This window comes from Pyxicephalus adspersus, chromosome 2, assembly GCF_032062135.1.
Source record: "Pyxicephalus adspersus chromosome 2, UCB_Pads_2.0, whole genome shotgun sequence".
NCBI lineage: Eukaryota > Metazoa > Chordata > Amphibia > Anura > Pyxicephalidae > Pyxicephalus > Pyxicephalus adspersus.
Window position 1 is genome coordinate 47,307,682 of NC_092859.1, and position 25,178 is coordinate 47,332,859.

A 25,178-nucleotide genomic window follows, 5' to 3' on the forward strand; every position below is an offset into this window, starting at 1 on the left:
TAAGAGCAGTCTGTGAATAGGTCCAGAAAATATGGACAAGTAAGAAACGGTCCATTACGTCAGTAAATCAGACTTGTCCCATCTCTATCCAATCTTCCGCAGGCAAGTATAAATATACTATACAGACTAATTCTTAAAAAATGTGCAATACATTAGAAACAATTTTGAAAAGTGATGGATCTAGCAATCACTGGTGTAGAAACAGAGGTTGCAAAGTTATCGATTGGGACTGAGCCTCATACTATATTCGGCCCACCGGGGTAAAATTTAGAAGGGTTAGGCACAGTGTGGATGAATAGAGTTTAGTAGAGATGGTTTGGAAGTATTTAATTTCACTTGTAAATTTTTAGAGATTTACTCCATGAAAAGATTTGGGGGATTAGGTAATTGGGTTTAGGAGTTAAAATACTACAGGGTTCAGTTTATTTTAATGGAACTTAGTATATGTAGGGGCATTACATTTAGCACATAAAGTTTCGGGTCTGTAGGGGTGACATTCCTCCTAATATCCAGCAATATAAGTTGCATTATTGCCACTGACCACCACACTAACATACTGTGAGCTGTGAATTTAGTACAGTTGACATTCAAAAATCTGGCAACCTCTGGACCGGAGGAGTGCCGGATTTTCCAAAATTCTGGAAGTTATTACCTACCTGGCCAGGCCAGCCTTCCTCTTTCAGCACCCGCAGACATCTGGCACAGTACCAGGGAGCAGGCAGCAGGGACGTCTCAATGTGTATCTAGTGTAGCAAGACCTAACAGCGCCATAATAACATAAGTGGCCAAACTGTGTACTACAGTCCATGTATTGTAAATGCGATCTAAAATTCATGCCTGAAAACTGAAGGAAACGTATTATCGATGGTTGGATTTTCAATTATCAATTCAGTTGTAATTTTAGCAGGGGTTCCCTGCAGACCTGAAAAAAATATTTCAATGGTTCCCCTATGCTAAAAAAAAACATTGATTTAGACCAGAAAAGGATAGGGCTACAAGGTATAGGGGGGAGAGAGCTGTGCTAGAGAAATCATTCTTCCTGAAGAAGTAAAATTTTTGAGCAAGTTCAAAGCACATTGCAAGGCAATAAAACATTTGTGGGAAAAAAATGAGCCAAACAAGTATTTAGAGTGAACTTAAAATTAATATAAAAACTGACAAGCTGGTAGGACCTTTATCTCAGAAAGGGCAGGCAATGTGATGTCTACAAAAACTTACCTGCTTGATCCTAATTTTTTAAAATAAATTTACCTGTCCTTGTTCCTTCATGGGTGCCGCTATCTTCCCCATGCCATGATTCAGGATTTTTGGGCAGGCTAAAATGACTTAACTTGTGGGGGTAATACCGGGCAGCCAGAGGTACGCCAGGATACCCTCTGAGCTGGGCATGTGCCAGCATACACACGTTTAGTGTACTCCTAGATTGTAAGCTCTTCGGGGCAGGGTCCTCTCCTCCTGTGTCACTGTCTGTATTCGTCTGTCATTTATAACCCCTATTTAATGTACAGCGCTGCGTCATATGCTGGCGCTATATAAATCCTGTTTAGTAATAATAACAATAATGTTTAGTGTAAGATTATTTTATTGCAGGAGGGCCATCACCTTCTCCTTCCATAATAATGAACCTGTTATTTGCAATTTTTTATTTTTCTGATTTTTCTGTGTTTTTAACCTCAAATTTTTTAAACAATATGTATTTTAAATTGGAAATAGCTGGAAATGTAATGGGGGAGCAGTTATTTGTAGTCCTGCACTGTCCCTGTCAGTGCTAGATTCTTCGCTGCTTCTGTAAATGGAGAATAATTCAGCAGCACTGTAATCACTTTGCCTGCACAGTGTTTTGATCGTTCGTACAAATAAAGCTTTGAAGAAAAAAAAAAAAAAAAGCAGCCACGAAGCAGCAGTGAGAGAGTTCCTGGAGAGGGAGGGAGACATGGCAGAGCTGTATGTGAAGCCGGGTAAGAGGATATGGGGGGTAATATGTGTTATGTACATAGGATTGTTAGAGCTGAATAATGTATATCAGGATAATTAGACTTTATTGTACACGGAGGAGATACTAACAGGCATGGTACAAATATTAGGGGAGTGTAATAGAAGCCCCCTGACCCCTGCAGTAACTTCCCCCAGTCACAGAAGGGAATTATTATGTATTTATTATGAGGTGAAATGTTTGTCACACCCAGCAGTGTCCCCAGCTGACCTGTGTAAGAAGGTGTAACACCTCACCCAATAATAGGTAATCAATGCCTTCTATGTATATACCCTTATATAGACCGGGTGAGGGTGTAACACCTGGTACTGGTATGGAGCGTGGAAGCAATAGATCAGCAGCACATCTGTTAGGTTGGAAGTGATCACCTTTGTATATCTGACACAGGGTCCTGCATGCCTCCATACATTACACTGGTATGCAGGTTTTATAAAGCAAATGTTTTCTGCTTACAGAGCACAGAAAAAAAAGTTTGGGAAGTTTAAAGCGGAAATAAACTGAAAATAAGAAAAAAAATAACTTTACCTTTGCATATCCCTCAATCGTGCTGGAGATGCCTTCATTAGGGTCCGGTGCCGTCCTGGTGCTGCCGTCTTCTGGGTACGTCACTTGATCTCGCACTGCGCAGGAGTGAGATTGGGTAATGTAACCTGCTGTAAAGGGGAAATAAAAAGTGCCAATCTCACGCAGTGAAAAAGAATAATATTTTTACTTTATAATAAGGGGTTGTCTACCCTTTCATGTAAATTAACAATAATGTAAGATCTGCAGTGGGAACAAGCGATCAGCTGACATCTCACCGCCTGCTGCGCCTGTAACTTTTTACAGTTTATATAAACCCTAAACATTTCCCTTGTTTAATTTTAGTCTGTAAAGTATGCATTTTGCCTTCTTTTATAAGTATAGGAAATACCGGCTAATCCTGCTGGCAACTTGTCCACATGGTTCTCCATTCTCCCTGAACTACTAATCACCTTCCATCTGTTCTATGTCAACCTAGGACAGGTGCTGCTCCCCCATAGACACGGTAGTATGAGCGAGCTTTGTCATACAAGGACATACCGGTATTACTGACAGGATATCCAAGTGAAAATTGGAGTGTTCTCACCTGGCAGGATCACCAGTTGAAAATAAAGTAAAAAAGTCTGCAAAGGAAACCAGTGCAACTTCCACATTGAAGGACAGGGAAACAACAAAATATCACATTTTTGGGATTAAATACTTTTTAACCTCTTTTCGTCACTGAAAGCCCCGGGCTAGAACTGCTTGTGGCTTTATCCAGGGTGCTGTCTTGGTTATTATAAGAACAACATCCAAGTCTGCTGTATGTTATATTTAGAGCAATGTTTTGTGTTATGAAATATTCAGTAGCTATGGTAACACTGTGTGCAGGTTTCTAATTTTATAAATAAGACCTGACACAGAGAGCTGATAAAGTATGAAAACTGCTGGAAAGAAAAATTCATCATTAAAAAAGAGCTTATTGCCACTGAGGCTTAGGAAATTACCATGAAAAGTAAGCTTCATGTGTTTTCATTTGTTTTGGTATTATAATAAATATATGGAGAATTTCTTGTAGGTCACACAGCGATTGTGTGATTGATGTCACATGCTTCTCTATATACAGAAGTACAGAGCGTTTTCTTCAGCTCCCAGTAATAAACATAACCGTGGAAGAGCTGAAAAAAAGTTTTTTTTGTTATTTTATGAGGGCAAGAACTGTTTTTTTTTTTATTACAGGTGTAAACTGGTAATTAAATCCTACATATATATATATATATATATATATATATATATATATATATGTATAACTCATCAAAGTATAGGAAGTGTCTTTTCATATTTCATTCATCTGTCTTTGTGGCAGTGAGTAAAACATCACGGCTGACATTTTCATACAAGTAAGCCATGAAAAAAACAGATTGTGTACTGTGGTCTAGAGGTTGTTGGCTGTCAATCCCCTGTACAGGCTCAGGAGTGTCTCCTCCTGCTGGTTCATTGGTATTTACTACCATAAAAAACAAAAATGTGTTACATGTTTTATACTTAAAGAACTGTTCCTATTGTTTTGTTCTAACAGGGAACCAAGAAAAGGGCTGGAATGACCCTCCCCAATTCTCATATGGCTTGCAGGTGTCTGGAAGTGGAAAACGAACACTGCTGAATAAACGAGTACCAGCGCCTTTACAGGATCCCCCAGCAGGTAGGACACGAGATAAGATTTACGCTGTGTTCTTCCTGTAAGCTTAGTGGGCAAAGAATATATTACTTCCCTAGAGATCACTACAAAGTTGTCTATTTACTGGTGTTAAGGTGACAATATTATTAAAAGATACAGTTTTTAGAGTGTATGTATGTTTGTATGAATACATATTTATAGTGATAACCCTGGGTCATTATGTTACAAATAAGTGAAATATATTGTTTTTGTTTTATTTTAGTACCCTCAGGGCAATCACTTTCGTCTTCCACGCCTCCAAAGATGCCACCAGCTGGTTCAACAAGCAGTATTGGTCCTCCTCCAATAGGACAAATCACAACACCCCTCAGAACAGACAACTCAAAGCCAAGTTCTAGTCAAAGAGAATCGGAGGTTCCTGTAGATGTAAAGGACATTCTGGCCCCACTTCATAAGATCCTCCAGGCCTGCAAAGACGTAATAAAGGTGTTTTCTCATGATTTAACTGGGAACTTCCCCATATAAAAGAATGACACTGATTCTTTATTACAAAACTTTTACTATTCTTATTTTTCTAGCTGTTAAATTGTTCAGGTATTGCTAAAGCCTATAGCAGAAGCAGTGTGAAGGAATACATTACTTCCTCACTAACTAAAGACAGCCTGAGGAAGAAGAAAAGGGGGAGAGGTGATTGTAGTGTTTAGGATCTACTTGTATTGTCAGCTCTGTTGAAAAGTCCTGATCTGAGTGACTTCCAGGTCTACACACCTGTATAAGATTTTCCTTTTATGATGTTATATTTATGTAGACTGAGACTTTGGGACATGGGGGGCATTAGATGAATGTGATTTACACATTTCACCTTTCATTTCTGGGAACAAGACGTGGCGAAATAGCTTACAGTTTATTATGCATTTTAAGTAGGTTCGGGAGTTGTAGGTTGAAACAATCGCTTTTAATAATGGACAGATATTGTCTGCATATTTACCAGACTGTTCCTGTACGCATTAGACATACCAGGATGTAAATGTCATGTATCCTGTTACAAGTAATTGCTGTGTACCTAACGTAGCGCTGTCATTACAGCATTTCATACAACTAAATAGCATGTATTCCTAGCAGTACGTCAAATATTTGTTAGGTAATGACTGCAGTTTTCATTTATCTGTATGTATCATACACACGGTCCCTTACATGAAACTTTATATCATTAAAGTCTGTAAAGTGGTGTGTTTGATATTATGTAAGGATCCATGTATAACACACTGTGATATACAATGATATACTATAGCTGGTACAGTAGAATAAAATCCCTGTGTACTCAGGGAAAGAAAAGTTTTTGTAATAAGTAGTTTTGCAATTTTTAGCATTTTATTTCAAAAAGCTGTTATGGGAAATCCATCAGAGCTAAGCTTCTTATATTCATTTTAGTTAGCCTTCTCACTTAATCTTCGGGTTTAATAACTTTTGGTTCTCCTGACCTGGAATTATTAAGCATTCTGACATCTTTGACTTGTTAGAGGCAGCCAAGGAACTTGAATTTTCAGAAGATAAAAAATTGCATGAGACAGATAGATTTAATCCTAAAGGTCAGTTCCAGCTATACAATAAATGAGCAAAATCTTCTAGTGACCACCACCTGTCACTGTGAATATGTAGAAAGATACGCTGTCTAGTGCTAAAACCGGAAGAGAAACATACTCCTCTGTCCTAGCAAATGCTTTAAAATTAATATGTGGATATTTTTTTTTACAGAAACAAGTGTTTCTTGATATAGGCAGGAGACTTGCCACCCTGGAAGAAATGTGGAGCAGTGGAAAGCTATCAAGTCCTGTGCAGAGAAGAATGGTATTATTAGTGAAAGGTAGGTGCCCTGTTCACATAACTCTTCTAACTTTTTATAGGTAATTAGTTTAATGAAAATACTAATCATATAAAGTGTTTATATGGTGTAAGTGATTATAACTTGTAATGTGTTTAAACTTTTTACTAATATGTGTTCGTGATTGCAAAAAGGGGCAAAACCACAAGGCAGAAGTTTACTGGGTAAATTTATTTTTATTTGCATTTTAAAGGGTTCAAAATTAGAACAGTACAGTTATTGGAAAGAACATATATAAATGAAATATGATATGAAAATAGAACATATAAAAATGAAATAAATATGTAAATAGAGTAATTGTACATCCAATAAGGACCATAGTAAGAAACACATTTGATATAAAACAATAATAATACCGGGGGAGGGGGTTGGGGAGCTGGGGGGGGGGGGGAAAAAGGGGGGTGGGGATACCTGGGAAAAACGGAGATACTTGTTTTTGTTTCTCCTCCAGGTTTTCCCCAATTGTTCACTATATAAGAGTGGCTGTCCTGTACTGCAGTGAATTATCTTTTCCATTTTCTCTGGTACTCATTTCAGCTATTAGTCATGGGAAATGATAGAAGACACCTTGATTGATCCTAACTTTTTTTTTTATAATATTTTTAGAACTTGAAAGTCAGCATTGGAATTCTGCTGATGAAATACACAGATCTTTGATGGTAGATCACGTAAACGAAGTCAGCCAGTGGATGGTGGGAGTGAAACGCTTAATTGCTGAAGCAAGAAACTTACCTCATGGGGAAGCATCTGCAAAAGATGAAGCTGCAACAGAAAACACTGACAGTGTCCAGCAGGACACATAGGAGGCGATTTTAGTACACAGTCATATTGCTATGCAGTCTATCAACAGTATCAAATGACTTTTTTCAGTTGATATGTTTTTATGGTATTTTTTTCTGGATTTGAAGGCCATTTTTGTTCCATGGCATCTTTTAGTTATGACAGCCATTTTGAGCAGTGAAACAATGTTAACAGTTAAACAGCTTATCGGTTAAACAGGAATCATAAATAACCGGGGCTGTCTATTGCTCATCTTCCACAATGGCTCCCTTCACAGTGCACTTTAATTGCCAAGTTACTGTATTATCTGAGCCATGAATGGCAATGAAGTGGAAACTGATAATACCTGCAAAAGGTAAACTTTTGTGCAGTATTATTAAAGCAGTGACTATTATCTTTATCACCAAATCTTCAGCTACACAATCAGTACACTGAATTTGACATCTTTTATTTGACAAATAGACCTTATGACCTTATGGTGTTTTTTTTAAATAAATTTGGTTATATTCGAAATCATATTTTGTGATGTTTATATACAAAAAGTTTAAAAAAATCAGTTAATACAAGATAAAGAATACTGCATCTTTGTATTACATTAAAACATTCAAGTTGTAGCTCGCAACATAATATATCTCACCAATATGTTAATATTCAAATCACCACATCTATATTGTTTTTTTTTTGGTGGAATTTTGCACTCCCCTGCATATCCCTTTGTCCTTCTACTGATATTTCAGGGCTACTTTCTATACACAAGCAGACTGAGGGGATTAAACAAATACAGTGAGCAGGAAGATCTACCAAGCAACAACTTGGAGTCACAACCAATGTATCAGACATGTTCTATGCAATTTGGACTGCCCTAATTGGATGTTCTACCCTGATCTATGTTCCAGCTTTCTCCGGAATGCCTCTTAACAAATCATAGCTGTTTATTCAGTAGTTGCTTAGGATTTTTAAAAAGCTATTGTTGGCTTTTTGTTTTAGCCTTACTGTTATTTGCAACCTCTATTTATTATACAGCGCTGCGTAATATGTTGGCACTTTTTAAATCCTGTTTATTAATATTAATAATAATAATAATAGTGTAAAGTTTGGCTCTGTATGTGTGCTGCATTGCCACATACAGAATCAGCCACCATCATCACACTGGAGTAACATCATCAGTGACCATCCAAAGGGGATTGTCATGGAGTTGATGGCGAAAAGGGTGGATTCCTGGGACATGGTGGTGCAGCGCACCTGCAAACGATGCTGCATACTTGCTAATTATGGCCGAAGCTCACCACCCACCAAGTTCACTTTTGCTTTAAAAGTTAGTTAACATTTCACCTTGTCCCTAAAAACTAAAGTAAATAAACCCTTTAGTCTCTCCTGAATACTACCTTGGGGAAATATGTATAAAGCAGTGAATGTAATTTTTACTAATCCTCTGATTAATTGATAGTTGTTATTTAAAACACTCCCCTGACAGTTTAACTTGCAATGATTGTCCAAAGTCAGATTTAAGGTGCGTACACACTTCCAATTTTTATCGTTCCAATCGAACGATCGATTGGGCAAAAAATCGTTCGTAAAAAAGTAACCAACAACGCCGACGAACGAGGAAACTCGTTGGAAACGAACGACCGGACCGGCGGATCGGATTGGACGACGATCGTTGAACATCGTTCGTGTGTACGGTCGTTCGTTGATCGTCCATGGTCTGAGCATGCGTGATGAACGAACGTCCGTTCACTTTCCTGTCATGCACATAGTTCCTCTATCGCTTAAACGATCGTATCTATTGTGTGTACAATATCTACGAACGATCGTGTCGTTATCTCTATGTGCAGGATCGGGGCTATACGATCGTTCGTATATATCGTGCAGGATCGTTCGTTTTCCAACGATAATAATTGGAAGTGTGTACGTAGCTTTACTGCTCTTAAAGTGTAAGTAACCCCTTACAATGAACTTTTGTTTTGCGTCTGTTTATTATGCTATTAAGACTGTTACAGGATGTGTTTTGTAAGTGCAAATAATACCAGTCTTGTGCACTCATCATTGTTATCAGCCCTGCCTGTTTCACCTTTGTGGGCTACAGAACACTTCCCCTTTCCTCATCTCCATAACGTAGTCTTAACATACACTTTCTGTTTTAGGATGTTTACTCTGATTCTCCATAGGTAAAGAATGGTTTTTGAGTCTTGTCACCCTATGACAGGGAGAGTGTTACTGGTAGGATTACTAGGTGAAAATAAAGGGAACACAATTTTAAAAATGGTAAGCTGCATTATATTTTGTTACTGACTTTGAAACACTGTAAAAACTTTAAACCCTAATTCAACATTATATAAGTACTTCAGAGGTATGGCCACAGTAATGTCATAACAAATAGTATTTAGCAAATTAAAAACACAGTAGTGCGCTTTACAACTTTGGTGTAGCAGTATTTAAAAGGGTACTAAAATCTTGCCCATTCACATGCGCTGTTGATGTGGCCAACCTCTCCACCAATCAGAGTGTTCCCTGCAGCTCCAAGATAAGATTCGCTTTTTGATGATTTCTGATCTATCAAATTTAGTTTATATTACATTTTATGTCCAATTCCCTGCAAAAAAGATGACTGCCTGCCATAGTTGACTTTGCTATTGTTCTAAGGGACATGTGGCAAGGCTAAAAACAGGGTAGTTACTGTCCTGTGCATTTTTATCCTCCATAATTTAGTTATTTGAATTTCACAATTTTGTGGGGTAATTAATTGGCAAGAAGTATGCTTTTCCCAAATGCATTTGCCAGTTTGGCATCTTTTGACATCCTATTTTTTTAATATTTTGTTATAGTGTATCTAACCAAAAGAACTACCAGTCCCTAAATGTGGGTTTTATTAGATTTGTTTCTGGCTAGGAAAGTGCAGCGTTGTCACCCCAGAACAAGACTACAGATGACTTGTCCTCTACTCAGGGCAAAGAGAGTGCTGGGAAAATGTTATGTTAGCTATAGAGCACAAGTAGATATCAGCCCATTGGTAAAGTTTTGAGATTCATGTTGGTTTTAGCAGAAATTAACACTTTGTTCTGGAGGAGTTTTTAATGTTTTTTTTTGTTACTAACTGAAAATTTTTTGTTGTCACATATAGATAAAATTGGCTCTCACATACTAACGGTTGAATATTTTGAGTCTACTGAAAGCCTGAAAACATTTTGAAATCTGCGGTTTCTTTAAAAAAGTCAGGTAGAGGTTTTGAAAGGCAAGAATGCCTATTCACTGCAGTTCAGCTTACACCTGCTGTTTCCTTGATCATGTTCTTATTATTATACTTTATCTCATCAATGTATTCTTGTTCAGGGTAGATAAGGAAACCTGTAAACAAACTATCTGTCCAGTATGGATCATAAAAAAGTCCATTCTGTTCAGAGTAAAATATCTGAAGCCACACTTCATCTCCAGCTTTCAAAGGAAGAATGGTGGACCCTGATGCTATGTCGTGGTTCCCAGTGTTGGCATCAAATGTTTTTATTTTGTATTGACCATTGTGAACCAGTCCAATAGCCAAGTGCTTGTTTGCCAAAGTAATGTCATATGTGAAGAAATAAATACCAGGAATGCTGCATATATACTTCCCACTACTGGCATTGTAATGTCCTCCTTCATTCATAAGGACTTTATCAAACTTGATAGGTAGCCGTTCCTTGGGGTAACTTTTGGTGACAGCCACAGAAAATGCAGACTTCGCTTTTTTTGAGCCACAAGTACATGGGCCAGGCATCCCTGTATCCCCCTTCTTTCCTTTTGGTCCTTTATTTCCTGTTTTCCCTGGTATCCCAGGATCACCACGAATACCTTTTGGACCTCTTGGGCCAGCTCGTCCAATTGCTCCCTGCTTCCCCTTACCACCTTGTTTTCCTGCATTTCCAACTCTGCCAGGGGTACCTGAAGAACACAGAAGAATACTTTTTTATTGCATTATTTTATGATAATTTACAGCCTAATCCAAAAGTTCTGGTGCTACTGTTAAAATTATACCCTGAATTGGCCCTAAAGGCCAATTCACACCAGAAACACTAGTATCCATTTTGCTGAGGTATGGCAACACATCCTAGCACGTGAACTAGAGAAATCCCCAGTGTACACCAAGTAATGTGTTAGCTTGCTTTTGGTGAAAAGATTGCATGCTGCATTTATTGTAGTTTAGTGTATTGGAAGGTCCACATCTGTGCAGAACTGTGTCTCCACAGTGTCCTGGTGAAATAAAACTGTATCCAACCAGAAATGCCTAATATGGCTTTTGAAACAGAAACATGTTAACAAACACTGGAAATTGGTGGCATACCATCATCTCCTTTTTCTCCTTTATCCCCATCTTTTCCATCTTTGCCATCTTTTCCTGGAAATCCCATTCTTCCAATGGTACCAGTGGATCCAGGATGACCCGGAACTCCAGGCGGTCCAGGAGGTCCTGGCATGCTACAGAGCAGCTGAGAGTTGTCTTTGGTATATTGTAACTCTCCTTTAGCAGAACTGGTGAGCAGGTTATTGGCTGCACATGGAAAAGTCCAAATCAGAAGCACCAGTGAAATCATTGTTTAACCCTAGATGTGATGAGAGAAAAGGCAAAAATAAACCCAGGGAGATTGCAGGAGTATTATTTCTGGGGGTAATTAGCATGGCATGTATAGTTAGCTATCAGGCATTTGTTGCATGGAACAGATATGTTAAAAAGTTTGGTTGATTGGTGTGTCTATTATAAATGATTGAGGAAGGAGGGGTCACCATGTGTAAATTATCAATTGAAAGTATTATTTTAATGGGAATATACTGGAACTGGAATCTGTCAAATTAAATGCTATTTTCTGGTCATTAAAGGAAGATCCAAGGAGGAATCGGGATAGGTAGTATTGTTAACTTATGATGGAAGACTGTCAAAGTGCCAAAATAGTTCAAGGGACAGATGCAGGTCCCACCATAGATCTGGAGGGGGATTTCCCCAGATTACCCCCATGGAACAAAAGCTTTGAATGTGCTATTTCTATGCAATAATATTATCAGTAGCATCCTCTAGACCAGAAGTGACGTGTATGATCTAAAGGTAAATCTGTCAGGGTAGTAAGGGGGAAAAAAGTTATTTTCATGGGCTAAAGGGAGTTATTTGGGGGCTTAATTATACAAGTTTTGTCCGTTTCTTTGTTCAAATCTGTTAAACAGCCTTGGTAAACAAAATATTTTGTGAGAAATTTTGAAGTTAAACTAAGACACCATTGCATCACATTAATTTATTCCCTACCTCAAAGCTCTAGGAGGTAGGGAATGTACAATATGATAGGTAAGGGAATTTGATGAGGGCCATTTATCAAGGTAAAGGTGGGGGCTTTTAGGCTTAATGAGGACCTTACTAAAAGCCAAAGTTGTGTGACAATTAGAGAGTGAGAGCAGCTCTGGATAATGATTTTCATTTAATTGCGTTAGAATTCATATTTTCCGAACTGCTCAGAAGTTTCGATCGGGTGTCAAGTCTTCCTTAAATGCATAACTTTTGATCTTGTGGATGACAGTGGTCATTTTTTCAAGTATGCTTTGGGAGCATAGAATGCATTTGGTCATGTTTAGCACACCAAAATTTATATAGGCAGTGTTGAAGACAGCAGTAATTTTTTTTTACTGCACACAAATGTCACATATAGATAATAAAACAGTAAATACACAGGAAGCCTACCTATAAAAAGTACGGTAAATGCAGAATTTTACACAACATTTCTTTTTCTGTTGTTACAGGATTCTTTGGACTTTTGTTACATTTTAATTAAAAAAAATTTAGACTATATTTTTGACTATATAATTTTGACAATTTTGACTATAAAAAAACACCTATTAGAAACCAGTTGAAAATAACTAATCACAAATGTTTACCTAATAATGCTTGACCAAACATTCTTTTTAATGGCTGTATGCTCTAGCATACATTCTAATAAAATATAACTCCAGGCAAATAACTTAATGTGCAGAATAAAAAAATACATTTTCCATTCCAAACGATTTGAATATCTGTCCATCCATTTCTAGAGTTTGTGGAATAAACCACTTACGGTTAAAAAATACAGGGTTCTCTTTCCAACCTCAGCATAGCAGAAGCCAGTTAATGAGGTCATATTCATGTTTTCTTTGCTGTCTTTTCCTATAAATCCCCAATCTGAATTCATCTGTATGGGTATTGCAATTGATACCCCATCAAACTCAGGTACTTATGTACCTAGGTACACTAGCTGCATTTTAAAGTAAATCTGATGTAATGATAAATACAAGGCTAGTTGTTTTTTATAGTGCCATCTACAGATATATTACAGGTGCATAACTTTTTTATTTTTTTTTTAATGTCCCCATGTATGGTTGACTGCACTCATTTAATCTATTAAACTAAGGTATTTTATAATATAAGCAGAAAGAAATTATAGGACTGGTGAATGCAAAGATGTAAAATTGGGTGGGTATGAGGTTAAATATACATTATTTTCCATTATTTTGCTGCATACTTTTGTATTTCGCTTTGATGCTGGTACTTTGCATTTTGGCTACCGGTGTGTATGGGAACTAAAGCCTAAAAGCAAAGATTATTGTTCCTTATAAGCAGCTCTGCTGAACAGGACGAGTGGGTCATACTACTTATTGGTAGGTGTAGAACTCTCAGTGAGTATACAGTAATTGCTTGCTTGCAGTGATTGCCCTGGATTCACTGTGGTAGATCACTAAAAGGCTGTCTGTGGACAACCGCTGTACTTGCCTATGATAGAGGGCATAATGGGGTGCCTCCCACTTATCCTTTCCCTCCCCTCTCTATGGATCTGAACAACAACGTCTGTACCGCAGTCGTTCATTCTAGTGTTGCTAATAACGATCATTAAATATTTCCAGCAACATAAATTCAGTATAAACGTGTTCATAACTTGGGAGTTTCATCAATTTTTCCAATTTAAATTGTATTATTTGACATTGGGAAAAAGTCTGATTTTTGTTAATAATAGAATTACCAATCATGGGAGCCTATTCATTTTGTCATTTTCAAGGTTTTTCAGAGACAGTTCTTTTTCTGTGAATGACTACCAACAAATACAAGTTTGTAAACTCCACTACTTAAAACAATACTTTACTTTTGTTAGCTAATAACTCATCCCAATGGCTGTGAAGCACTTACGCTCTGTACAGATTTCAGATGATTGTCGTTGGAAACAATCTTTTGTGATTGTTTTCTGTGACAGGAGAACAAACGTGTGCTGTACACACAGCAATGTTATGTTCAATGGAGAGGGCAGGGGGGATGATGACCAAGTGGCACCCAGCTGTGCTCCCCTCTATAGGAATGCATAATGGATATTCATCACCCCAGTGTGGTGGGCCGATAAATGATGTTGGGGGACCATTTTACACATGTCAAATTCCCAGAGACAAACAGTTTTTCTCTGGTGAGAATCATCTGATGTGCGGAGGAAGCTTTAGGTAGAGCTTTGTTTAATAGATAATTTACCCTATTTCTAGAGGCTAAACAAGCACTGACATGTAATATAGTAAAAAAAGGAAGAAGAAGCAAAACAAATACTTTCTTTTCTATTTCTTTTAAATCATCTCAATCAATTATCAGCTTACATAAAACACTTGACACTGGACAAATTTGGAATTATTCCAGAAAGCAAATTTATTCTTTCATCCAAATCAGTTGATTTTCACTCCAGCTGTTTTCCATGAACTGGCCTTAACTAACAACATATTTTTGCTCAGCTCCAAATACCAAATTAAAACCAGAGACACAGACGTGTCTGTACTATATGATGTGTAGGCCTTGTCAGGGAAAGCCTACAATGAAACTAAATTTTTCATACTTGTAAGTCTGCACACATGTAGGACACTTGGCAACAATTTCTTGGCAGGAAATTACATTTCACTAAATAGTATACTTTGAAACCAAATACAAAAAAGGAATTCAGTGTTAATTATTAGATAATTAAAATTTAATTGAAGCCAAAAATGTTGCACACATGATTCCATGTCTGTGGATATAAATACACATAGTAAATAAAACAAGTGGAAAGACTGAAATGTAATTTTTATTTTGTAGTTGTTGATCTTATACACAAATTTACTTAAACCTTGTACTTATTTTTATGTTCCCACATCACCCATAGTGTTACTGAGTGTTAGTGATTTAAACCTTGTACTCATACTATATTCTCCTAGCACTCATATGGGTCTATTTATAAAGCAGTGAATCTTACATTCACTAAAACATTCCTTGGTGGAGAATCAATTACTGAAATTAAAACACATGAATTTGGAATATTCTGTGCCATGGAATGTTTCAGTGAATGCCAGATTCACTGCTTTGTAAAAAGATATCATAGTGTTACAAAGTTTCTTGAAGCATGTACTTATACTATGCCCCCCACCAATCATTCTGGTCTGAACATAGACACATTAAAGGCTCTCTCCCCCTCAAATCCATGTAAAATTGCTGGTGCCTGGTGTGGTGCATTGGGAATGCATTACCACAATATGTTTAATGCATTTTCTATGAGAGCGTTGTATTGCTTTGCTCTGCTTTGCTTGAACACTAGTGCAACAGACCGCTTTACATTTTAAGAAATTAAATAGTGCCATCAATGGAGACTTACAAAGTGTTTTCAGTTGATAGCTTCTTCAAGGCACACATTGGGCTGAGTTATCAAAACTCTCCAGGACTGGAGAAGATAGCCTATCATGAAAGAACCTGAGTTTGAAAACATTTACCAACTAATAGCAAACGATCTTCAAGAAATCCATTATCCATGTTCTCCCATGATCGTCTATCTTTTCCAGCCTTAGCCCGCTTTATTAAATCAGTTCCAATGTATTTGAAGCAAAAACAGAGGAGACTGGGCCTAAGATGGAAAAAGAAGCGAAGGAAATTTGTTATTTTCTGATGTCCTTTTGGCAAAAATGTACTTTCTGCTATCCTTTACCCTAAACCACAGCCCTAATAAAAATGCATCAACATGGTAGATGCATCAATAAAGTGTCATAGCACACAGTTTAATAAAGAATTATGTGCAGAGCACGTATTATTTGTTCTGTTACAAATGCAGAATATACTTGTTGCTAAACTAAAGGACAGGAAATCAGCAAATTAAAAGTCCTTCTTTCATGGTTATAGCTGTAAGAGAAGGTATGACTGCAACTTTTTATTTACAATTCCAGAGCAGATTGTATTGTATTTGGTTATTACACTTCCCATTTGAAATGTTAATAAGATGCACATGGGGCAGGTATTGACAGGCTAGTAGTATCAGCTCCTGTATTAGCACCTTTTATCTGAAATTTCAAAACCTTTATATTTGCTGCAATGGAACCTATTTATAATGCAGTGAACCTAGCATTCACTGAAACATTCCTTGGTGGAGAATATTTTAGATCCAATAGCAGGAATTACTTCTGCACCAAGGAATGTTTCAATAAATGTCAGATTGCTTTATAAATAGACCCCTATGCGTCATTGGTTTGTAGTAAACACATAGATCTGGACCTAGTGTAACTAAATTTCACAAAGGTTCCAACTAGAGATGGTCAGATAGTTCTGCTCGGAGCTGATTTCGCTTTTAGATTCTATGTGTTTTTTGAAGCCTTTAAATCCAGCAGATGTTGTTAAACACAGATAAACGGTATCTTCCAGTACCATGTGTTTCAATGGCAGTAATTAATTCCCACCGGGGAATGTCTGAGGGAGTGTCAGATTATACAGAACCCACAAAATACATAGCAGATCTAATCATTTTATCTTGGCAGAGCTGATAGTGCAATCTGAAGAATCAGTCCTTACATATAACCACACAGGTTTATAAAATCTTGATTCATATTTCCTTCTGTTTTACATACTTTAAATCTGACACTTGACTATAAGAGACAATTTTTACCTGTCAAGCACCTGTCCTCACATGCTGTGCACTCAGAAGATGAATAGCAGCATGTGAGGCCAGGCAGCTATCTGTTTTCATATATGTGAAGTAGAACCTCTGCAAATACTAAAACTTTTAGGTGTAAATGGGCCACTAGACCCCACGTGACCTCTGATCTTCTGAATGGCAGCCCCCCTTATTATTTTTCAGATATGTTCCTTTTAGCACCCCTCTCCTTATCTGATATATAAACATACATAATTAGATTTGTCCTCATTTATACTACTCTCTGTGTCCCTATTTGTACTATTGAAAATTACAAAATATTTTAAGAAGCAACTATTTAACTGCAGAATTTTAATATAAGACATTTATTAGGAATTGTGGCTTTACAGTCTGGATCCAATATGACATTTTCCACTGAAGATGCCAAGAAAAGAATCTCCAAAAAAATGATAGAAGTACTAAACAATTCAATAAATGTATTTTAAAATCTTTTTACAGAGAATAGTTCTGAGAAAAGAAGCAATTTGGGACAATCCACAATTTTAACATAAAAGTATAATAACAAAATTATTATAGAAAGGTAAGTCCCAGAAATGAGAGTGACCTCTAACGTGATAGATTAAATTGTGATAATTACTGCAGGCACAGAACAATGTTTACCCCACATTCCCCAAATCACCCCTCTCTGTACTGGGCTTCACTACTTTTTACACTGCATAATAGGTGGCATACTCCAGACTGCAGCATTGTGCAGGTAAAACACTTAAAATGACATACTATTCATTATGGAAATCACACAGCAATGGGTCTATTGATTCTGAGGTAATTATGCGTTTACTACTTCTACACTAAACGTTGCCGCACGAGGAGACACTTGTGAGATAGATGTAGCATCTCCCTGTGGAAGCCCCCATAGGGAATAGGGGAAACTGAGTGGTACTAATACCCCTCACTGCCACCAGCTGTCAAATGTGCAGATGCTGATTCTTTTTGAACCAGTGCTGCCATGCAAATCCTCGAGTGGCTGGCAAGGTGCCAGCCGCAAGGAGCCGCACGAAACTGAGTAATCAAGCAGCTAGTGTGAACCTGCCCTAAGGAACAAATACATTAAATAACTTAAAAAAATGATGTTTTTTAAAATGTATTTAGAAGAAATAGCAGCTTATTAATAGCTAAGGACAGAAAGGGTAGAATAAGATTGATTGGGGTTTGCTAAGAGTGTATAAATAAATGATTGACCTGTCAATCTGGATGAGATTCAGCTGCTTATTTGTTAGAAGATATAGTGTTTGAAGCGAAACTAAACTAAAAATAAAAAAATTACACTTACCTTTAATCCCATAGATTCCTCGATGGCGCTGGTTCTTCCCACAATCCGGTCCCGCGTTGTCCTGGAATTCTTCTTCATCCCGGAGGAGAGGAAGCACCAGGCATCGCTATCTTCTATCTTCTCTTCTGTCATCTTCTTAAGTCTTCTTGCTCCATCACCCAATCTTACACTGCGCTGGTGCGAGATCGGGTGACGTAGCCTATGTGAAGGGGAAATAAAAGGAGAGCCAATCTCACTGCGCATGTGTGAAATCAGCATCTCTTTCCCTTGGTGGAAAAAATGCCCCTTCTGCACATAAAAAGCAGTGATTCACTTAAAAAAAAGTGTCTATGTAAAGTAAAAATGTTAAGTTTAGATACGCTTTAATAGAGTGACTGCTTTGCTCCTTTGATAACTAGCCAGAACGAGGCTCAAAAGGCTGTGGACAAAAAAACTGCCAAATTGACAGGGGAATAATTCATAAATACAGTCCCAAGTGTATAACAAGAAACACAGCTGGAATGTGTGTATGGTGCTTTAATCAATACTAATATCATATGCTAATCAAATCATCATTGATGATCATTATTTTATTCTGCTGTACATGAACCAGAGTAGCAATAATAACACTGCTATAATGTAACTGTTCTTGATACCACAGACTCTGTTCACAGAAATCTCTTCTTTTTAAATAAAACATTGCCAGCACATACACCCAAACAGGTTTGTGTAGTGCACTTCTATACAAAATCTGGATCTTGCTGCAACATCAAAAACATACACTTCGGTTTAGGTTGTCATTTGGGGCTACTGATAAATGATTACCTATTTCCATAAAGCATGAATGGTGTCACATAAAAATATTGTTCCTTTAAGACACCAAATAATTTTGTGGGGCAATGCTTTTTTAGCACTTTTTTAAAAATATATTGGGCCTGATTTAATAAAGCTCTCCAAGGCTGGAGAGAATACACTTTCATTAGTGAAGCTGGGTGATCCAGCAAACCTGGAACAGATTTGGTCCAGGATTGAAAACATTTGCTAACAAATAGCAAATGCTTTTTAGTGAATCCAGTCCAGGTTTGCTGGATCACCCAGCTTCATGTATGAAAGTGTATCCTCTCCAGCCTTAGAGAGCATCAGGCCTATTTTGTCAATTTAAAGTCCCCCTCCAAATAAAATTTCCTATATAATATCTCCACAAAAAGGCTTCCTTACCCAGTTTCAGAATGACATTTACATCCAGCTTCGGCAAAGTCTCTAGCCTGATTCCCAGCTTTTATTATTTTACATAAATGTGCATGGAATATGTATACAGGGGGGGCATCTAAACTTTTCAAGGCTGTGAAGCAAAATCTAAACACAAATTCCTTCACATAAATGTAAAAAATGTGAAGAAAAAATAAATCTTTTGTTATTCTTATAATAAGTAACTTGACCAAATGGCTGCTGAACCCCATGAATAGAACAGTGGAACGATGAAGTTAATCCTTCTGTGCTGGAAAATAATTGAAAATTTCTGCAAAGATTGCTGTAGATTAAGAAAGATAACCAGCACCATCACTAATTGCCAGGTCCACTGTGGGAGTACTATAAAGTATTTTGGATAATTTAAAATGACTCCAATACCTGGGGCATGAGCAGTAAGACAGGAAGGTAGTAACACTGTGTTGAATTTAAGCTAGCACCTCCATTATGGTACATTAAAGCTGGCATGCTAGAGGTTCGGTTTTAGAAAAATATTTGTCTTTATATAATATGCAAAATAAAATGGTAAACCTTCTCATAATTATTTTAAATACCCCTCCTGAAATTAAAAAAAAAAAACAGACCTCCATATAGCAGAGCTTCTATGCAACAACATAGGAGCAATGGTAATGTCATGGAATGATGATATATTTATGGAAATATGGAAAGCCCCCATTATCAGCCCCAACGGAGTACACGCGGGAAATACTACAGAACAATAATGTGACTCTGGAGACTCACATACAGATTCTTAGAGGTTTGAAGCAGTCTATTAGTTTTGTTTTTACCCAAGATGCACACAATCCAATACTTTCACATTTGAGTGCATCTTGGGTGAAAGTTGCTGGAAAAATTTGCTTAGGTAAAAACACTGATTTTAGACCCCCAAATGATCTGGGTATTTTTGGACTGGGTAGCATGTATTACTTTGAGACAAAAACTTTTTAATTTTTTATAGGGAGCACTGTTACTTTTCAATCCTATATACTTTTTCTAATGGGAACGGGCGTTTGGTAAAACACATTCTGCATCACAATCAGATCACCAGAATTTAGAATTGAAGTTGGGTAGACTGGTACAATTCAGGAACAACTGGCTGAAAAAATGTAAGTACTGAGCAGATAGCCTGGTCTTAGGGTTGTCACCTGGCTGTTTTTTTTTTACCAACCTAGCCAGTAAAAACTAGACTTGTCGCCAATGGTATTATCAGGAATATAGACCTTAAATCTAGCATTATTCCTGCAAAAGGTGGCAGCAATAGCTGTATTTTTTATACTTATTTCAGATTTAATTTTTAGTTTTTATTTAATTTATTCCCCAATTCCCAAAAACTCTTGGAGTGCTTGAGTTATCAGATTCAAAACTTGTGATCCTGGGATGCTACACAATGGGCCTGATTTCTGAGAGCTCTCCAAGGCTAAAGAAGATAGACTATCATGGGATAACCTAGGTGATCCAGAAAACCTGGAATGCATCTGGTGCTGGCTAAAAACAGTTGCCAACTAATAGCAAATGATTTTTAGGAAATCCATTCCAGGTTTGCTGGATCCCTCAGGTTCTCCTGATAGTCTTCTCCAGTCTTGGAGAGCTTTAATAAATCAGGCCCATAGTGTGCACAAGTGATATAATCAGCCCAAACATTTTAAATGGGCTGTCAACATATCACAAAAATCTTTTACCAGAAAAACATACAGAAGATTTGCATCTGTGCATCATAGTCTACACATGATCATGAGAGTCTCATGGAGCACTCAAGTCTAACTGAAGAAACATGTTACGTAGCGCTGAACATTAAATGGGGAATTTAAAATCAAAAACTTGCCTTTCCGAGTGACTACACTTAAAGTGTAAGGGTTAAATGCACCTTTAAGTCTGGGAAGGATGAAAAAGAGCAGGTTTACTTACCTTATCCCTTGCTCTTGCTCCGTGCAACTAGTCCCCCACAGCCTCTTCTAAAAGCTGTTTTGTGCTGCAGTCACAGGCATTGATTTATGTCTATACCTACCATACAGGACCAATAGTATTTTAACTAAGTATCCTAAAGACCTGTCCACACCCCAGAGGTGGCATGGAAGAAAAAACATTTTGCAACTGGGGGAACAATGGATAAGGTAGGTTAACTTGATCTTTACATTCCCCGTAGACCTAAACTAGCACTAAGCTAATGTAGCTTCACTGCAAGGCAAGTTTTTAAAAATTATCTGAGTGTTCATCTTTAATTTAAATTGAAGAATTAACTTTCCACCCTCTAACAATCACCCACAGTTACATTCTATCTCCAGTATACATTCTAAATCCATCCAGCTGACCATGGGCATGTGCTCCTGGTGCCCAGGTCCAGCAACACCCCTTCTTGCCCAATCTTCCCTTTTCACTTGTATGTGTAAATATAACAAAATGTTACAAACCCTGCAATGTCACTGGAAGTCTGAAACAGTTGGATAAAAAAAGTAAAACAGTAATTTTTTGTACAATTTTGATGGATCCAGTGGATGCTGATAAACATCCTCTACATTTTCTGGGCTAAAACATGGGGCAGTGGATACCATAGCCTGTGTTCATTCACAGGTCACTACTGGTGCCATATAAAACACTTGGGTGTACAGAGAATCAAGGCTTTATATTGTTGTCCTATAATACACAGGATCTTATTCTATCAATTCTTCTATAAAATAATTCTAAAGGTCCTGTATAGGGCCATTCTAAGTACACAAAATATTCCAAAAATGATATCACGAATAAACGCTTGTAAAGATTGAATGAGGATCAGCCTGGGAGATCAAGATGTTGAACATCAATAAATTCATCTTTCCCGCAGGAAAAATGTATAAAGAAATCAAGATAAATCTTTTACAGAAAGGTTTTTGAAGGTTTCTAGGGGTATCATAACAATTGCATGTCTAAATCAGTTTCATCGAAACAAGTAAAAATAAAATTTTGATAACTTTTTGTGCTGCAATTTATTTTCTCATGCAATATAAAATACGTATTCACTGTTAAACTGTATTAAATCATATGAAACATGATACTCATCATCTCTGTACAAACTGTGGACAGAATGGGAATGTTAGCAGGCCCTGAAGTCTTATAAAAGATACATGCTGTGATCACATACATGGTCTACTCACGTTTAATCAGCTTTGTAATCAGTGCAGGAAAAATTCAAATGAACAGCTGTACAGTTTTAGAAGTGTCACTGGAGGAGTATGTGAAATTCTTTAGCTGAGTGGGGCGTCCTGCATCTCTGAGCTGTTTTCTGTAAAATATGTAAGCGTAGTCCCATCTGCTGATACTCTCAGCTTTTACTCAGTCTGAACTTTTTCATTTGCTTTTGCCAAAGCATATTTTTCTAATGTTGTCATTGGCCCAGGGCTCTCTTTTGCATGTTACGTCACAAAGGAAATCTAGCCTCTAAACAGATGGTTGTACAGTACATTGACCCTATCTATACTATAACAATGTAGCACAAAGGAAATCTAGCCTCCAAACAGATCATTGTAAAGACTTCCAACACCTAGAAGAGACGTGCACCAATGAAATGCTATAACATTTAGATATTTATTTAGATAGGAAAAAAAATACAATAATGAGCATCCTGAAGGCAGCAAAATGTTCAGTATACCAGTCACTGATCAATACATTTTGAGTCACCCCACTGCTGAAACCATATGATCAGGTAGCATAGTAGCTATATACTCCTTACAATTCAAATGGGTTAAAGTGCAGGCAATTTGTGGTTCCTGGAAATACTTGTGTTAGATTCCAAGTTGTTCCCCATGGAACACTATCAACCTTAAACTCAGGCTATACACAAGTCTTCTGAATAAGCTAGTCCAAAACTAAGCTCTACAATTATAATTTAGTAGTCAAATACCAATATCAGAAGCTTTATACAGATCCTGCAACATAACCTATTCTATAAGGTACAAAATGAACCCTTGCAAAAAGTCTAGGAGACAAGTATTCTTCACCTAAAGCATGGTGGTAATGTTAGAGGTTGTTCTCCAAAGTGCCTTCTGCTACAAAATAAATATAGTGGCTCAAACTTAGAAAAATTGACACATTTAGGACATTTAGGACAGATCTCCTTCACTTAAAAGTAGAACAGCAAGGAATGTTTTTTTTTCTATGACAGCATGTTTTCCAGCTACTTAGTCTATAATACAAAAAGTGCCACGTCCCTTAATACAAATATACAAAAAAGCAACAAAATTATTTGGGACTTCTAAGGCACATGCTCTGGTAAAAATGTACAATTTGGTTTACAAATATTAGAAAAATTATTACCTTATTACATAATCAACAATACATAAATAGTTAAAACCATACTATTAAAAAACAAATTGCTCACAGCAAAAAACAGTGACATTTAAAGTTCATTTACATTGTAATACAAAATTATTTTTAACAAGGAAAAAAAATATATGAATACATGTTTTATCAAAAATAAAGCTTACTTTAGCCTGGATAGTTTCTAAAGTGTATAGAGCTTAACCTAGTTCTGAAATTGGCATAAAACAGCAATGGAGGACATCGGAAACAACATCCAAGCAGCAAACAAACTTCTATTCCATATGTTTGTAGGTTTCCTCCAAATTGGACAACCAACTGCCTAAAACATGAATAATTAAATAACAGCACATTCTTAGAGATTTTTTTTTAAATCTCTTAATAGACAAAGTAGAGTTTCTGTTAGGGAAATTCACCTAAACATTCCCTTACAAGGGTACTAAGGGTAGATTTCTTTTGAATTCTTATTATGTATCTGGAATAAGAAGTAAGGAATGTATATCCTTGTGGTGCAGATCCAAGGCCAAGCTACATTCACATACTCTACAGTACTCTATACAGAAAAATCCATCAGCCCCCCTTCCCTTCTCTTTTCAGCTGTGTTACCTCTCATAGCCACATTTCCCATTCTACCCTTAACCTTCTCTTCACTTACCTTGGATCACAGGATGATGTAGACCAGGAGCCTACACAATATTGCATGGCTTTTCTTAATTGGAATGCACTCCTGATATTGCATCTTCCTACCACCAAGCACCATGGACAGCTACCCTCTGCCATTCAGCAGTCTGGACAGTGAACCTCTCTACCACCCAACATATTTACCCTACAACTACCATCCTATCTCCCTTCTCCCATATGTCTCCAAACTTCTTGAACGCCTTGTCTACAAAAGACTCACCCATTACCTGAGCACCAACTCTCTCCTTGACCCCCTCCAGTCTGGTTTTAGAGTTGCCCACTCCACTGAAACAGCCCTTACTAAAGTGGCCAATGACCTCATCCGAGCTAAGTCTCAAGGCAACTTTTCCCTGCTCCTTCTCCTTGATCTTTCCTCTGCTTTTGACACTGTTGATCACCCTCTTCTAATACAAAACATGCACTCCATTGGTATCTGTGACACTGCTCTCTCTTGGTTTGCTTCCTATCTGTCTGTCCGCTCCTTTCAAGTTTCTTTCAATGGTAACTCCTCCTCACCCACTCTCCTCCCTGTTGGTGTTCCCCAAGGGTCAGTCCTTGGACCGGTTCTCTTTTCTCTGTACACCTCCTCTCTGGGTAATCTCATTTCCTCCTTTGGCTTACAGTACCATCTATATGCTGATGACTCTCAAATTTATCTGTCCACCCCTGACCTGTCTCCCTCAGTCCTGGATAAGGTCTCATGCTGCCTGTCAGCCATCTCCTCATGGATGTCTGACCGATTCCTGAAACTCAACCTGGATAAAACAGAACTCATCATCATCCCCCTGACATATATCTAACTGTTAAATACACTGTTATTCGGCTCTCTCCTCAGGCACGCTGTCTTGGTGTCACCTTTGACTAGGCCCTCTCATTTACCCCCCATATTCAGAACCTTTTCAGGTCCTGTCACT

The 25,178-nt window shown here is 37.4% G+C and overlaps 2 protein-coding genes across 3 annotated transcripts; one reads left to right on the forward strand and one right to left on the reverse strand.

Annotated features, from left to right (window-relative positions):
* Positions 1-1,879: 1,879 nt before the first annotated feature.
* On the forward strand, positions 1,880-7,347 carry SRA1 (steroid receptor RNA activator 1). 2 transcript variants are annotated; one of them, XM_072400697.1, is made up of 5 exons: positions 1,880-1,958; positions 4,074-4,196; positions 4,435-4,658; positions 5,928-6,036; positions 6,661-7,347. In XM_072400697.1, the coding sequence occupies exons 1-5, from the start codon at positions 1,934-1,936 to the stop codon at positions 6,855-6,857; spliced, it is 678 nt and encodes a 225-aa protein (XP_072256798.1). In that variant the 5' UTR covers positions 1,880-1,933; the 3' UTR covers positions 6,858-7,347. The 2 variants fall into 2 exon arrangements, with proteins under 2 accessions (XP_072256798.1, XP_072256799.1); XM_072400698.1 differs by having other exon boundaries at positions 4,435-4,649.
* Positions 7,348-9,088: 1,741 nt separating this feature from the next.
* C1QTNF2 (C1q and TNF related 2) lies at positions 9,089-22,576 on the reverse strand. The gene is made up of 3 exons (XM_072400696.1): positions 22,422-22,576; positions 11,150-11,408; positions 9,089-10,749 (listed from the first exon to the last, which is right to left on the reverse strand). Exons 2-3 carry the CDS (start codon positions 11,397-11,399, stop codon positions 10,091-10,093), a joined length of 909 nt encoding a protein of 302 aa, XP_072256797.1. The 5' UTR covers positions 11,400-11,408; positions 22,422-22,576; the 3' UTR covers positions 9,089-10,090.
* Between the last annotated feature and the right edge of the window lie 2,602 nt (positions 22,577-25,178).

Excerpts from the sequence above, each read along its gene's own strand:
- SRA1 (XM_072400697.1), top strand. The coding sequence starts at position 1,934 with ATGGCAGAGCTGTATGTGAAGCCGG. Across the intron at positions 1,959-4,073 it reads AGAGCTGTATGTGAAGCCGG|GGAACCAAGAAAAGGGCTGG; the intron begins GTAAGAGGATAT and ends TTGTTCTAACAG. Across the intron at positions 6,037-6,660 it reads AATGGTATTATTAGTGAAAG|AACTTGAAAGTCAGCATTGG; the intron begins GTAGGTGCCCTG and ends TAATATTTTTAG.
- C1QTNF2 (XM_072400696.1), bottom strand. The coding sequence starts at position 11,399 with ATGATTTCACTGGTGCTTCTGATTTGGACTTTTCCATGTGCAGCCAAT. Across the intron at positions 10,750-11,149 it reads AGGAGAAAAAGGAGATGATG|GTACCCCTGGCAGAGTTGGA; the intron begins GTATGCCACCAA and ends TGTGTTCTTCAG.